The sequence below is a fragment of the Choloepus didactylus genome, chromosome 8 (genome assembly GCF_015220235.1).
Source record: "Choloepus didactylus isolate mChoDid1 chromosome 8, mChoDid1.pri, whole genome shotgun sequence".
Taxonomy (NCBI): Eukaryota; Metazoa; Chordata; class Mammalia; order Pilosa; family Megalonychidae; genus Choloepus; species Choloepus didactylus.
Window position 1 is genome coordinate 130,817,740 of NC_051314.1, and position 17,175 is coordinate 130,834,914.

The 17,175-nt window shown below is 35.7% G+C and overlaps 1 protein-coding gene across 5 annotated transcripts in view; it reads left to right on the forward strand.

The window, feature by feature from the left end:
- The window catches only part of ERC1 (ELKS/RAB6-interacting/CAST family member 1), an 805,513-nt gene that overhangs the window by 247,021 nt on the left and 541,317 nt on the right, over positions 1 to 17,175 (forward strand). For all 5 annotated transcript variants that reach the window (XM_037845053.1, XM_037845055.1, XM_037845056.1 and 2 more), the window contains exons 4-5: positions 1,711 to 2,127; positions 15,965 to 16,039. In XM_037845053.1, coding sequence (XP_037700981.1) covers positions 1,711 to 2,127; positions 15,965 to 16,039 — 492 coding nt within the window. The remainder of the gene's footprint in view (positions 1 to 1,710; positions 2,128 to 15,964; positions 16,040 to 17,175) is intronic.

Below are 17,175 nucleotides of genomic sequence, written 5' to 3' on the forward strand. Positions count from 1 at the left end.
TATGTATCCAAGTAGACATCTTTGAAGTCTGTTTCATTTTTAGGCTAAAAAAAAGTCTATTTTTTATTACAGAAGGCTTACATGCTGACTATAGAAGATTTAGACAGTACCAAAAAACAGAAAAAAAAAAAAAAAAAGTAAAAAACAGCAGAGATAGCCATAGGTAATTGTTTACATCTTTTCTGATTTTTCTTTTCATATATACATTCTCTTTTAAATTAGAAACAGGGTCATCCTATACTTGCTCTTATAGAGTCTGCTTTTTTATACATATAAACAACACGTGACTTTTTTTCATCAGTAAATGTTACTTAGATTGTTATTTTTAATTGATGCATAGTATTGAATAGTGTGGACATTTCTTATTTATTCTTAATCCATCACTTATTAATATCCATTTAGGTTTATTCTGAGTTTGAAACTATTATAAATGGTGAGTTTGTATATACGTCTTTGTACACTTGGCAAATCATTTTCTTGAGATATTTACTGTACTGCTGTTGTGCAGTCTGTCAGTATTTTAAACAATGTATGTTTTTAAACACACACCAGAAAGATTTCCTTGATGTATAAATTCTGTTTAAGTATAGTATAGGTATTAGTATCTTTATTTTAAATATGAGGAATCTGAAACCCAGAAAGATGGCAACACCGTGAGGGCTGGAACCAAAACTCAGGTCTTCTGATCGTGGTTTAGAGTTCTTTTTGCTGTAGCATACTGCTAGACTTCATCTAGAAAACAGGCATATTACTTCCTACTTGATGAAACATCCTTTGGAATTCTTTGTACAATATGCTGGAATTTACTTATTCTTTCATAATGAAGGTTCATATAATTTCATTACAGATGCATGCATTAAGGATATGTCCTCTCTCTCAAACATTAATTTATCTGCATTAATGTCTTCATTTAATTACTTACCCATATTGTTACCTTAAACCTTGTATAAAAAGCTCACACGTTCTCTGTTTTTTTTTAAGCTTCAAGTTATGTTATTACCCCAGAGCAGTACTAGTATCAGTGTGTTGGGAGGATTACTCTGGTCTGAATGCCAGCACTGTCACTTACTTAATGTGATCTCGGACAAGTTACTTATAAACCTACCTAAGCGTGGTTTCTTCATCAATAAAATTAAAATAACAGTACCTGTGTCATAGTAAGGATTAAGTGAATTAGCGTGAAAAAAGTGGTTGGCACAATTGGGCATTAGAAACCACATATTAAATGTTAGTATTTCTTATTTAATGTTTACAATACATAAAAATCATTTTGTGCCAATCATTTTGTGCCTTGATATCCTTCGTGCTTTTTGTTGAACTTTTTTGAGTGAATGTGTTTGCAGTCCTGCAGATTTCCCGTCTTCCCCCTTCCCTCAACTTCAATTCCTGTGTATTTCAGTCTATTAATTTTGAACAGTCTTTATTTTATTGTGGTTTATGCAAAGTGAGGAGCTGCCATACTTACTTAATTTATTTTGCTTCTGTTGGGAATAAACACAAGTTGAATCATATTTTGCAGATTATTTCTTCCTTTTTTTTTCCTTTAGAAAATGTAAAACAGAATAATGTTAATTCTAGTTTGCTAAATGCAGAGTTCGGCGAGCTGTTGTGGTTAATTTTTTTACTTTTCCCAAAGGGTTAAAGAAGCTGTTCCATTTTTGCTACTTGAGAAGGAAGGCTGACAGGGATTTCTTTTCATCTTTTCTCTAGCACATGCAGATGACAATCCAGGCTCTCCAGGATGAGTTGCGGATCCAGAGAGACCTGAATCAGCTATTTCAGCAAGATAGCAGCAGTAGGACTGGTGAACCTTGTGTGGCAGAGCTGACGGAGGAGAACTTTCAGAGGTTGCATGCTGAGCATGAGCGGCAGGCCAAGGAGCTGTTTCTTCTTCGAAAGACACTGGAGGAAATGGAGCTGCGTATTGAAACTCAGAAGCAAACCCTGAATGCTCGGGATGAATCCATTAAGAAGCTTCTGGAGATGTTGCAGAGCAAAGGACTTTCTGCCAAGGCTACTGAGGAAGACCATGAGAGAACAAGACGACTAGCAGAGGCAGAGATGCATGTACACCACCTGGAGAGCCTTTTGGAGCAGAAGGAAAAAGAGAATAATATGTTGAGAGAGGTGAGCAACTGCTTTTTAAATATTTATGACCTGAATATCTTTTATTTTTCTTATTAGTCAGCATCTTGGCCTAGATGAATTTGTGTGTTCTACTGTGCTAGTGGAAGGGAATTCCTTTTTTTGTATTTAGTGCTTCACTGATCTCTGTTCTGATTTGCTGTCTTAATGGAATGGCATTGTCTGGTACATATGCTGGCTTAGTAAGTGTCTGAGTCTTTTTTTGACACCCCCCTCCCCCACCCCCGATTTCTGTATACTCGTTTGTTGCACAGAATTTTCTTGGTTTGTTACTCATCTCTAAATGGAGATACATGCAACAAAACCAGAATCAGAGCAGTTGTCTGTTGCTCAGTTTTAAAAATTAATAAGGTAAAGTAAATGGTTACCTCAGTTTAGGTGTGCTTATGAAGTCCTTGGCAGCAGTAATGGATGGTTGCCCTGTGGTTTCCCTGGAAACCATTGCCTTGCTGTAAAAGATATGTAGTAGAAATCATTTGCTGCCAAGGAGGCACAGCTAAAAAGAATGATACAGAGGCACACTGTCATTTATTTTTTAGAGAGGAAAGCCATACTTTAGCTGACCACTCTGCCTCTTTGATAATTTTTTACTTTTCAGGTTCTTCATAAATGAAAAATTCATCTTACACTGAATTAAAAAAAAACAAAAACAGCTATGGTAGCTTCTCTGTTTTTTGGTCAGAGACTTCAGATAATTTTCACATTTGTATAGCAAGTGCATAGGGAGTGGTAAAGTTTATTACTAGCTGAAACCTAGACAATTTACAAGGGGCAGATCTGGACTGGCAGCTGACACAACCTTCGCAGTGGAAGCGTAACATAAAGATAAGAGCAACAAATAATTTAAGGTGAAAAATGTAATTGTAGTCCCTTGTAAGCTGGGCTTATCAAAAGTGTGAATGAAGATAGTATAAATAGATAAATATAAGGAGATATTGAAAACGATTAGGCAAGCAATAAGGGGGTGATAGGAGGTGATATATATCAGCTCTCCATCTCTGTCTTACCCACTAAATACTCAAGGACCTACTCATTATAAAAGAAGGGTAAGAGTTTACATAGTTCTGTGAATGTAATCAAAGAGAAAAGCCCACTTTCACCAGCTAGTAAACATGGGAAGACTAATATAGAGATGTCACTTTTTCCCAAATCTATAGATTGAATACTCTTGAAACATGCGTAAATGATTTTGCAGTTTTTTTGCAAGATGAACAATGCAGGAACGTTTTCCTAAGCAGATGATGATAAATGTAGTTTAAACTCATTGGCATAAAAATGATGTGGTACTGGCACAACATTAGCTAGGTCAACAAAACAGAATATAGAGTCCAGAAATAATAATATGATACATGATGAATAATAACATACATGATGAATGTTTTGGGATAATGGACATCCATTTGGAAAAAGGTTACCTAGTTATAGCAAATTAAATTCTAGATGAAATAAAGAGCTATTTTTTAAAAACTAAAAACATTAAAGGAAAATGTAGGTGAAAAACTTAATACAATCTTGTGATAGGAAAGAATTATTTCCAGAGCATGAACTTTAAAAATTAAACTTGTATATGTTAGAAAATACAGTTAACAAAGTTAAAATGGTAATTTAAAGTTTTATAATATGTGATCAGACTACATAAAGATTGTTTCCACAACAATAAGATGCTAGAGGTTCTTTTTCTCATTTTTTCAACAAATGTTTATTGAGCCTCTAATATGCATTTGATCCTGGGATAGGCATTTTTATATCGGAACACAGGGTCTCTGTGCTCCTAGAACTTAAAAATCTAGTGGGAGAGAGACAGTAAACTCGTAATTATGGGATGAAAGAAATGAGTTCGGTAAAGTGCTCTTTATGTTTGGGGAGGGGATTTCTGCAAACAGAGTGATCAGGTAATGTTTTTGAGGAGATGCCTTTAAGTGGAGATTGAAAGGAAGGGAAAGGAGCCAGACTTGCTGAGAGCTTGGGTAAAATCACTTCATGAAGGATTAATAGTTTCAAAGGCCTGATAGGAAGGAGTTTTGAGGGAACAGAAGGCGGCCAGAGGGAGGATCATGAGATGAGAGGTTGGAGAGGGTGCCAGGGCCAGATTCATTCATTCTATTCATCAGATATTTATTGGGCACCTATCATGTATAAGGTACTGGGGATAAAGCAGTAAACAATATCTGTGTTCTCTAGGTGACAGAGTTCCTGCCTTCATGGTACTTTGAAAAGACAACAGTTTTACTCAAAATCCAAGAGAAAACCCTTCAAGTTTAATGAAGGAAGCAACATGATCTGATTTATGTTTTAAAATTTACTCTAGTTTTGTTGAAAATAAATGGGGAGGGGGGAGCTAGTAAGGAACTCAACTCAACTGCTCTAATGTAGGTTAGATGAATGGCAACTTGTAATGGCTGTTGAAATGACTTGTGTTACTAGTGTATCAGGAAAGGCAAAAAGAATTGTGGGTTTGCGACACCAGGATATCCAGAGATTTTATTACTTATTGGCATTATCATTTATCTTTTTAAAAATTGGTATCTCATCACTTATAATTCTCAAAGTTTTCCTCATTTTAACAGTATGAAATTGGGTGGCATTTTACAGTTTCTGTCAGCAAGGTAGCAGTCCTGACGTATTTGAACACAGTTATGGCTGTTCATTTTGTCATCCATTTCAGTTGAATTATGAGCATTGTTGTTATTTCTCATGTTAGCTTTAATTGTTGCAAATTTTGTTTTCAGTATTATGCTGTGAATAAGCATTAAATAAAAACAGTTATTGGGTATGGACAAAGTTATGGAAAAGGCTAATAATGTGTGATTAAACTCTTTAATTTAAAAAGAGCTCTTGAAATCAGTATAAAATAAATGTTCTAAATTATAAAGCTTTATGTCAATGTGAGGCACTCTTCCCCTTTCTTACCAGCATATAAAATAATGGTACATTTTACAATCAATGGCATCTTAGCTTTGATGAAACATGGTAATATTAAATGGCATTTGTATGGATTAACAATTGTGATTCATTTTCCATTTTGCTTGTGAACACGATTCTGTAGATAACAGGTAATTTCCCCCAAAAAGCCAAAGAGGAAAAAGTAAAATTTAGATTAAGAATTGTATTTTCTATTTTTTAGTGAAATTACATTGTTGTGACTGTATGTGATTTCATTATGTTTTGCTATAGCACCTTTCTTTTGATTGAAGAAGAGTAAGGACATCTAGTGGACAAATATTGAACTATATTCAGGACTGGTTAGTTGGTGCTTGGGCATATGAAGTCTTAAAAAGCTTTATAGGTTATACAACAAAATTTGAGAGTGAAACTTTGGTTCTCAGACTATTGGCCAAGGATACCTAAGAGATTATGGATTTTTGAATCTACAACCATTTGCATACCAAGCATTGTCTGTAGGCCAATAAAGAATATATTTTTTTAAAAAAATGTAGATAAATGTAAAAAGTGTTGTGAGAAATAACATACAATTTGTTTTAAAACATAATTGTATTCATGCTAGTTTTAGGTCTCTATAACATTTTCATCAACAAACCTTGGTAGTACAATGGCTATCATGTTAGGGTTTGCAGAAATGTTTGAGATTAAAAAGCCTTATCATATGGATAGGTTCTAGGCTAGGAATTCTGAATCTAACTAGCACTTCTGAAGAATGCTATTAGTATCACTGGCAGTTGTAAAGTAAAAGCAGAGGAGATTAGAATAAAAAAATAGAGAGATATATAGGGAGAGAAAAAATAGAAAAAATATACAAAGAAAAAGGGGTCATATTTTTGACGTTTTGTAGTGATTTTTGAGAAATAAGAACAGATGCATATCTTATTTATTTAGTTTATTCCCCCTCCCCTGGTTTCCAGTTTGACGGGAAGATAAGTTTTCTCAGCATAATGGCATTACTGGAGATAGTAAAGGTTTAAAGTACAATGCTGAGCTAAGAAACAAAAAGTGGTGAGGATTCTTTCTGTTTAGCTTCTGTTTTCTTTATTTCTGCCTCCTCTGTGTTGTGAGTACATTAAGCCCAGAAATTGTGAAGGGACTTCACAAACAATCCTGAACTTCTACCCCTGAACCAAGGTTGCTGAAGGCTAAAACTTGAAACTTGAAAAAAAGAAATTTCAGACATAAGTACTATTTTTTAGTTACAGGTATCTCCTTTCTCTCAGTTGTCTAAGTAAAATTGACTTGCATTAAAAAAAAAAAAGAAACTAAAGAAAGGGAGAAACATGAAATTTTGTTTCTAACCTTTTTTTTTTTTTATTAACTCCAGATTAGTCAATATCCTTTAGTAAATTAATGAGAGCAAATGAGCAATTAAACAAATCTACCACAGTTAACAATATATCAGGATCCAGATCATTCTACCTCTATTTTAATTTATTTTTGAGTGAAAATTTTCAGGTCTGTAAGGACAGAAATAAAGTGAGCAAAGAGCATGTTCTTCCTCTTAAAAAATTAAAAAATTCTGCCACGAGTATATTCATTTCTATTCCCAGAGTCTCTTCTCTTTATTACCAGTATATGAGTCAGAGGCTTGATGTGCTGAGTGGGAAAAAGGAGTTTTATCAGCTCACTAACTGGAAGATGTATTCATAATGAGATATAATGTGCAGGCGTCTGAACTGAAATTCGTTACCAGTGATGGGCTTTAAAATGTCTTAATAGGAAAGTTTTATGCCTGTGGATGGTTTAAAATGCATCCTAGTTCCTTATTGTATGTAGAGAAGGATTATTTATTCAATTGGATTTCTATTTTCTTTTTATTTTGCTTGTATGCTTGCTAGGATTTAAAATGAAATTGTAATAGTTTTATCTTTGAGTAAAGTAATTCAAATTTGGAATTAGGTAGTGGAGAAGAGAAGTCAGAAGAAATAAGTTCAAAATCTGAATTGTAAGGTATTTTACAGAAATGCAGTTTTAATATTTTCAAGTAGGTATAGAAATCCCAAGGAAAAATTATGTAAACTCTAAGTTGTGAGGTTTTATTGATAGACAAAGATTATTTGTGTGTTAAGTGTTGGAATGGAAGAAAACAGATAGATTCAAGAGATTTTTTAAACTTTTTTTTGATGTAGAACAGATATAAGAAATGATATAAAACAAATGTATAGCTTAATAAAGTAAAAACCCTTGTAACCATTACCCAGGTCTAGAAGTAGAACTTTAATAGCTATCCAGAAGCCCTTCAAGTGTTCCATCCCACTCAAAACCCTCTCCCTTCCCTCTAAAATTAACCACTATTCTGACTTTTATTGTAATCACTCCCTTGTTTTCCCTTATAGTTATTGCCTATATCCCTAATACTATAGTATTATTATATTATATTGTATTATATATTACATTAATAATATCACCCCTAAATATTATTATTTAGCTTATCTTTAAATCTCCTATTCTACAGATTCCACCTTTTTTTTTCCTCAGGCAATTCAATCATTTCTTTGTCTATTAGGTGGAAGAGTAATTTCTATCATCTTTGTAAGTTCTGGTTTATATCAGTTGAATGATTTTTCTCCTGGTCATAGGTCATTTTTAAAAATTTTTTTTTATTTTTTTATTTTTTTGCTTTTCTGGGTATTAAGTAATTTTTAATTGTTTAATAGATATTATGGATGCTAGGTTGTTAAGTGTCTGGATTTCTTGCCTTCCTTAACAAACTGTTGTTTTGTCTTGAAGGAATTAATTTACTTGAGGATTAACTTCATCCTTTCAAGCCTTGCTTTTAACTCTGTTAAGATTGGTATGGAATAGCTCTCCGTAGGGCTAGGTGACTCTACTTCTAGGGCTTGTCCTTTTTAGTGTCTCTACTGAATGCCTCTGGTGTTCTCTCCACTCTGCTGTTTGGAACTTGATTTTTTCCAGCCCCAGGCGAGAGCAGGTGGTTGCTCAACTCATAGCTCCTTGATAGTTGTTCTTTCCCCAGTAGTTATTCTTTACCTGCCCTACACATGCATAACTTTGTATTTGGCCAGAGACTCAAGGGGATCCCAGTCAGATTAGACATAACTTCTTCTTCTTTTTTAAATGCAATTTTAGTGAGGTATATTCACATAACATACAATCATTCAAAGTGTACAATCAGTTGTTCCCGGTATCGTCATATAATTGTGCATTCATCACCACAATTTTTGAACATTTTCATTACTCCAAAAAATAAAATTAAAATGAACATCCAAAACATCCCATTCCCCTACTCCCCCTCATTGTTCATTTACTTTTTTTAAATGCAGTTTTATTGAGATATATTCACACATCCTACAGTCATCCACAGTGTACAATCAGTTATTCACAGCACCATCATACATTTGTGCATTCATCACCAGAATCAATTTGTGAACCTTTTCCTTACTCCAAAATAAAAATAAAAGCAAAAAAGAACACCTAAATTTTTCCATCCTCTCCATCCCACCCTATTCTGCATTTATTTTTTGTCCCCATTTTTCCACTTATTTGTCCGTACACTGGATAAAGGGAGTGTGAGCCACAAGGTTTTCACAATTACACAGTCACACTGTGCAAGCTAGAATCAAGGTCACTGGGTTGCAGTTTGACAGCTTCAGATATTTCCCTCTAGCCATCCCAACACACTAAAAACTAAAAAGTGTTATCTATGTAGTGCATAAGAATACCCTCCGGAGTTACCTCTTGACTCCGTTTGAAATGTCTCAGCCACTGGAACCTTATTTTGTTTCATCTCTCTTCCACCTTTTGGTCAAGAAGATCCTCTCAGTCTCACAGTGTTCGGTCCAGGCTCATCCCCAAGAGCTGTTTCCTGCATTGCCAGGGGGATTTACACCCTGGATTAGACATTACTTCTTTTTTGGCAATCTTCTCTCTGTGTATTTCTACTGCCTTAGGACTCTCAACCACTGATCTGTCTTCTAAGCTCTGTGAAATTGCTGTACTCTCTTTGTGCCTCCAGACAGAAAGCCCCAGCTATCATCTTGTTTGTTTCTCCTGTCTCAGGGATCATAGTCTTGTGATGTTTTTGTCTAATATCTGAAGACAGTTATTTCATACATTTTGTCTAATTTCATTGTAGTTTATGACAGGAAGGCCAGTCTTGTATCTGTTACCTCTAATTGATCATATCATGTTGATCTTGTAGGGAGTGAGAGGTATACGAGATATACTGGGAAACCCATTGAAGGATTTAAAGCAGATGAGTTTGAGTTACTATTAGACATCTAAATAGAGATGTGTAATGGGTAGCTGGATATATGAGTCTTGCTATCAGAGCAGAGGTCAGGCCTAGAAATTCACCATCATCTTGATTGTATTTATTTATTTATTATTATTTTTTTGAGTATTATCTTAGACAAGACATGGCACACAAGGTCTGGTAGCTTCATGCCTGCCAGTTTTTTTTTCTTAATGCATTTTATTGAAATATATTCATACACCATGCAATCATCCAAAGTGTACAGTTGTTCACAGCACCATCACATAGTTGTGTGCCCACCACCACAATCAATTTTTGAACATTTTTATTACTTCAAAAAATAAAAATAAGAATAAAAATAAAAGTGAAAAGCAACAACTCAAACATCCCAAATCCCTCCTCCCCCCACACCATTCATCTACTCCCTGTCCCCATTTTTCCACTCATCTGTCCATACACTGGCTAAAAGGTGTATGAGTAACAAGGCCCTCACATTGATGTAGATTAAGAGAGTGTAGATGGAAAGGAGAAAAGGGTTTAGGACTAATCAGCTAGGCAGTATAACAGTTAGAGGTGTAGTTTAGGAAGAATTATCCTGAAGGAAAACAGAGAAGGAGCAATTGGAAAGGTAGAAAAAAAAACATTAGAATATGGTGTCTTAGTAGTCAAGAGAAAACATGTATCAAGGAGGGAGTGGGCCACTGGTTTGAATGCCTAAGAGTTATAGTAAGATGAGAACAGAAATGATTTGGCAACCTGAAATTCACTGGTTATCTTGATGACTACTTTAAATGGATGGATAGAGAAAAAAGCCAAATTAGGTGCTTTCATGACTAAGGGGATCTTGTATGTCTGAAATGTTTCTTTATTAATTAAAACAAAACAGTGAATGGAAGATGAGGAAGGAGACACAGGTGGTGTAGAACAGCAATCTTCAGGCTTAGGTATTTGTACATTTTGGAGTTTTTTTAAGGCTTTCCAGAGTATGTGGCAAGAATGGAGAGCAATTCTAGATTCTCAACTTCCATTTGTCCTTATTTCCTGTATTTTAGCTGGCTAAGAACATATCTGAGTTCTTTCCTACCTCACCTTTTAAAATTGCGCTTTGCCCACTCTAACTCCTACTTATTCTTCAGCTCTCAGCTTTTCCTTAGGGAACATTCCCAGATCTCTAAACTAGGTCAGGATCCCCTAATTTTTCTCTCATAGTACTGTGGGCATTTTCTACATAGCACTTTTCACACATGAACTATACAGTTTTTTTTTTATTATTTTCTTTATATTCTTTTGACAAATGTCAAATATGACACAGATACCAAATACTACTGTGTGCTCTGTATTCTTCTAGGTGCTTGATACATCAGGGAACAAAAGAGAACAAAAAAGAAAAAGACTTGAGCACAGAGGAGACAGACAATAAACAATAAACTTAATAATAAACAGTATGCTATTAGATGGTAATAAAAGCTAAGGTAAAAATAGAGCTTGGTTAGAGGGATTGGAAGTGTATGTTGAAGGGCTAGTTGCTACTTTCAATAGAGTGATAAGGATTGGCCTCCTTGAGACTTCGATGTTTGAACAGACTTGAAGAGTTGAGGGAATAAGCTATTTAGCCTGTCTGGAAGAAGAGAGAGCCAGACTGAAGGAGCAGTGAGTTCAAAGGCCTTAAGTCAGGAGCATGACTGATGTGTTGAGGAAAAGCAAGGAGGCTAGAGTGGCTGGAGGAGACTGGTCAAAGGAGAGAATAGTAAAGGATGAGGCCAGAGAGATAATGGCGTCAGATCATATTGGGTCTGATAGGCCAGAGTAGGCACTGTGGTTTTTACTATGAGAGGTGAGGAGTTTTTGCAGATTTTTGAGCATGTTTTTACTTCTGTTTTAAAAAGATCACTTTAGCTGTTCTGTGGTAAATAGATAAACTTTGGGAGACTACTGCTGTTTTCCTGGCAAGAGATTATGGTGGCTCAGACCAGTGTGGCAGTGAAAGTAGTAAGAGGTGGTCAATTTCTGGAGATATTTTGAAAATAAGGACAAGAGGATTGCCTGATGGGTTGGATGTAGGTATAAGAGAAAGAGAGGAATCTAAAATGACTCCCGTGTTTTTGGCCTAAATGAGGGTTACCATCAACTGAGATAGAGTAGGTAAAACAGGTTTAAAGGGGAAGACCAAAAGTTCAGTTTTGGACATACTAACAGTTTGATATCCATTAGATATCCACACTGAGATGCTAAGAAGGCAGTTATATATACATATATGGATTTCAACTGAAGGTATAAATTTGGGAGTTATCATTATATGCATAATGTTGGAAGCTGTGAGATTGGATGAGATCACTAAGGGAATGAATATAGATGGAGAAGGGAGGAGGACAAAGAACTGATGCCTGGAGCACTGTTAAGGGGATGGGAAGAAAAGGAACCAGTAAGGTAGAAGGAAAAGCTAGGAGAGTTTTATGTTGTGGAAGCCAAGGGAAGAGAGTATAATTAGGAAGAGGGATTGAGCAATTTTGCCACATGTTGCTGATAGATCAAGTAAGATAGCGAATAAGAAGGAGGCATGGGTTTTAGCAATGTGGAGGTCCTCAGTGACCCTGATGAATTATTCTGGTGATTATTTGACTAAAATATATCTTTCCTACTAGACTAAAAGTTCCTTGAAAAAGGTACCAAATTTGTTATTTTTCATCATTGTATCTCTATAACTTAGCATTATTCCTGACACGAATAAATGGATAAATAGATCAGTCTCAGAAACTCTGGGAGGGCTGGAGAGCTGGTTTCAGGAGTTATATAGCCAAGAACAGTGCCTTAAATCAATCCTGCTCCTTTTTTGGTTTGGTGAAGACTATTGCTGTTGCTGCTGGGCACAGGCACAGGCACGGACACAGCAGCTTGTTCTGCTGATGCTGCTAACACTGCTTGCTACCATTAAGACCACTGCATCGCTGAGCCTAGAAATTTGAGGTAGCTGCTGCCTCTGACACCCATTTTCAGAATTGTCCCTATTTATTCATGTCCCTGCTTCTTCATGTCACAAGCTTCTGATTCAAAGTATATCTTGAATGTGTCTGTTTGTGGTGACTAAATCATGTGCCTGGGCTTTCACTGCAAGAAAGGCAGGGGAAACAAGTATCTGGCATTTTCAGCTTCTATTGTAGGAGGCAGACTCTGACTTAAAAGGTGGAATCCCCAAACATAGGAAGGAGATCAGATATCATATGATGAGAAAGAGTGATAGATGTCCACTACAGGGTGAGAGAAATAGATTTTGCAGATTGTTCATGGAAAAGTAATAAAGCTGTGGGACTAGAGTAAGGGCTACCTTGGATGGCTGCATGTGCAGGTTGTTCACCAACAAGAGTATCTTGCTGATGGAGTGAGTGGAGCCAAAAATCTATGCTTCTTGAAGAGGTTGCATCTACCCCAGAGGGGTTGCTTTTTTCTAATTCACATAACATTACCCTGTGGCCTAGTAAATTCCCTGGACTGGGGTTATAGAGAGTTCAGTTCCAAGGACAGAAACTTAGAAAAGTCTGTCTTGTGGGTAGGAAACAGGAAAGGTCACAGAATAAGCATTTACAATTAGGATAATTCTTTAATGAAAGCCAATAGAAGAATTTTAAGATGTTTCTCCCTCAGCCCTCTCTATGGTTTAAAAAAAAAAAAGTCAGCTACTAGATGGAGTTCAGGAAGTATGTGGACTGACAATAACTATTAGGTTTAGAATCAAGGAGGTCATTTATCTGATATTTTAGAGAGTGATCCTGTAGTGAGGTAAGGATGGATTTGTTCATTCATTTCTTCATCCAGCACAAGGAAGGGATGTGGAAGAGAAATAATTTTTAATGATTGCTTACTGTGTCAGTGTCTTGGGAATACAAAAGACAGATTTTCCCTTAAAGAGTTCACAGTCTTACATGTTAGGAAAATTATTCCAAATATAATGTGATAAGTGCTAAATGAGAATTATGTAGCATGTCCTATGAGAAATAACAGCAAGTGCACATAATTCAGTGTAGGAGTAGGAAGGGATTAAAAGATTCCCTTTTGAGCCAAGTCTTGAAAGATCAATAACCATCCATTATTCATTCATTCAGCATTCATTCATTAAATATTTACTAAGCACTTACCAGTATACCAGCTGCAATTCTAGGAACTTGGAATCCCCCATGAGTGAAACAAAAATCCTGGACCTTGTGAAGCTTACAGTCTTGTAGAGGGAAAAGAAAATAATACACATAATAAATAAAAAATATATATATATCAGAGGAAAAGTGCTATAGGATAAAGAAAATGTAGAGCAGTATAAAGGGGAAAAAGGACATGTGGGTCCTTTTTTTGTCAGTTTAAAATTTTAAAATCGAGAACACTGAGAATGTTAAATATTAATTTTATTATGATGAAAAATGTCAAACTTACACAAAAGTAGTGAGACTAGTATAATGAACTGCCTATACTTATCACTCAGATATACCAGTTACTAAGATTTTTCCACGCTTGTTTCATGTATTCTTTTTGTTTCTTAATTCACCAAAGATTTTAAGCAAATTCTTGACATGATGTCTTTTATCTCTGCAGACTTTTGTATGCATCTCTAAAACATATAGGCATTAAAATTTTTTTTTAATTGTGGTAACATACATAGAACATAAAATTTCCTACCACGTTCAAGTATACAATTCAGTAGTATTAATTATACTTGCAGTGTTTGGTACCATTGCTAAAACTTTTCCATCACCCCAATGAGAAATTCTGTACCCAGTAAGCATTAACTCCTCATTTTGTCCCTACCCCTGGTAACCTGTAAATCTCCTTTCTGTCTCTATGTATTTGCATATTCTTTTTTTTTTTAATTAGAGGAGTTATAGGCCTACAGAAAATACAAAGTTCCATATATCCCCCTTACACATAGTTTTCCCTATTAGTAACACTTGGCATTTAGTGTTTTACCTTTGTTAAAATTGATGAAACAATATTATTATAATTAAACCATTAAGTGTATAATCCTTAGTTTACATTGGGGTTCATCATTTGTGTTGTACACTCCTGTGGTTTTTTTTAAAATTTTATTCTAGTAATATATGTATACCTGAAATTTTCCCTCTTTTTACCATATTCAAATACCTAATTTAGAGGTGTTAATTACATTCATAATGTTGTGCTACCATCACAACCATCCCATACCAAAACTTTTCCATCACCCCAAACAGAAGCTCCATACCAATTAAGCATTAACTCCTCATTCTGCCCCCCATTCTCTACCCCTGTCCCAGCCCCTGGTAACCTATATGCTAGATTCTGACTCTGTGAATATGCTTATTCTAATTATTTCATATCAGCAAGATCATACGATATTTGTCCTTTTGTGTCTGGCATATTTCACTCAACATGATGATTCAAGGTTCATCTCATTGTAGCATATATCAGAACTTCATTCCTTTTTACAGCTAAATAATATTCCATTGTATGTGTATATCACATTTTGTTTATCCATTCATCTGTTGATGGGCTTGGATTGCTTGCACCTTTGGCTGTTGTAAATAATGCTGTGAACATTGGTGTACAAATATCTGTTTGACTCCCTGCTTTCAGTTCTTTTGGGTATATACCTAGCTAGCAATGGGATTTCTGGGCAATGTGGTAATTCCATACTTAACTTTCTGAGGAACCACCAAATTGTTTTTCATAGCGGCTGTACCATTTTATATTCTCACCAACAATGTACGAGGACTCCTGTTTCTCCACACCCACGCCAGCTCTTGTCATTTTCTGTTTTTAAAATAATAGCCATTCTACTGGGTTTAAGGTTTTATCTCATTGTAGTTTTTATTTGCATTTCCCTAATGGCTAATGATGTTGAGTATCCTTTCATGTGCTTATTCACCATTTGTATATCTTCCTTGGAGAAATGTCTATTCAAGTTCTTTCCCCATATGGGCATTTTCTTACATCACGTGTGCCAGTTTGAATGTATTGTGTCCCCCAAATGCCATTATCTTTGATGTAGTCTTGTGGGGCAGACATTTTGGTGCTGATTAGATTTGCTTGGAATGTGCCCCACCCAGCTGTGGGTGATGACTCTGATGAGATATTCCCATGGAGGCATGGCTCCGCCCATTCAGGGTGGGCCTTGATCAGTGGAGCCATATAAATGAGCTGACTCAAAGAGAAGGAACTCAGTGCAGCTGTGAGTGACGTTTTGAAGAGGAGCTTTCAATAGCTTTATGCAGTGTGCACTATTGTTAGTATGCTTATTTCTCCTTTTAAAAAGGGAGCATTTCTAATCCCATTTTTGGATCACTTGACATTCTGATTATATGTCTTGGAGTCATGTGGAAGATTGATGCACCAAGCTAGCAACGTGCTGTGGTTTCATCTGTTAGAGTAGTTGAGGTCTTTGTGACTCATTTAAAATAATGTGGCCTTCAGAGACAGTGACCATCCTCTGCTTGTATGATTGAATTAGCCTGAATGCAGTTTGTGGATTCCCTGATCCACAGGGAAAGATCAGACTGTCAGAAGGGGGTCAGAGGGTTTCAGAAGGCTGTATAATCATCTTTTGCACATAACTACTCTTCCTCCCTTCCCCTTAAAAAAAATGATAGTGAGAAGGAGGACACTTATTCACTCTCTCTCTTTTTTTTTTTTCTTGTATAGGAGATGCACAGGAGATTTGAGAATGCTCCTGATTCTGCCAAAACAAAAGCTCTGCAAACTGTTATTGAAATGAAGGTAAGTGAGACTAATAAAGGATCTTGAGCCAGTTTACATTTTTAAGTCACTGTTGGCACCTTTCATGTGTGAGTTTTAGAAAACTCACTCATTTTATAGATAGAGAGAGGAAATAGCTAAGACTGAATGAAAATTATATTTTAAAACAACTTAAGTCTAATTTTCTTTCAGTTGGAGACTTTAATTCAAATTGAACCAAAAAGAGTTATCCAGAATTTCTTTAAATCAGCTGTGCACAAATGTTTTGCTCTCAGGACCCATTTATTCTCTTAGAAAGAGGCTCGCTTCATTCAATTTTTAAGGAAATGTCTGCCAAATATTGAGTCTCAGAAACCACAGTCTGTCTCTTACTTTTTTTCCTTTTAGGAAGAAATAGTGTTCTATGAAAAAAGTAGCTAATTCAGCTCACAACTCGAAGCAGCACAGAAATGCTTTTCCTAGAGATGGCCACTGTACTTCAGTGTGCAGGAAAAGTCCTTCATGCCTGGTTCCCATTTCTTCACTCAGAATATAAAAAAGATGTGTACTCAAGGGCTAAGAATTATTAAAACAATTTTTACTGCTTCATCAAGGACATTCCTAAAGAGTGAAGCAATCTTTAAAACAATTCTTTTTTTTTTCCTGTGAGTGCCTGACAGTGATGAATGCAGCAATTACTAGTGTGATTTGATGCCACTGCCTTGAATTGTGCGAAGGCACTAGCAGTTTTGCCCACCATTGCTTTCATACCTTTAATGCAAATGTCAACACAGTCGAAGAGACAAATATTACCATAGCAGTATTATGGAAATAGTTTTGACCATGCAGTCTTCTTCAAAGGGTCATCTTGAAAGATGTCCATGGAGTATACTTGAAGTTACGTTAATGAATAATTACAAATCTTTAGGCTATATAGTATGGTGATTAAGAGCTTGCCCTTGGTAGTTAAACTTCTTGGATTCAGAATCTGGCTTCACTTAACCAATTCTATGACATAGAACAAGTTACCTAACATCTCTATGCCTCAATTTCTTTTTCAATGAAATGGCAATAATTATACTGTCCATCCTGTGGATTGTTTTGAGGTTTAAATTAGTTATAGCATGTAAAACACTTTGAACAGGACCTGGCACATAGTAAATATTCAATGAGTGTTA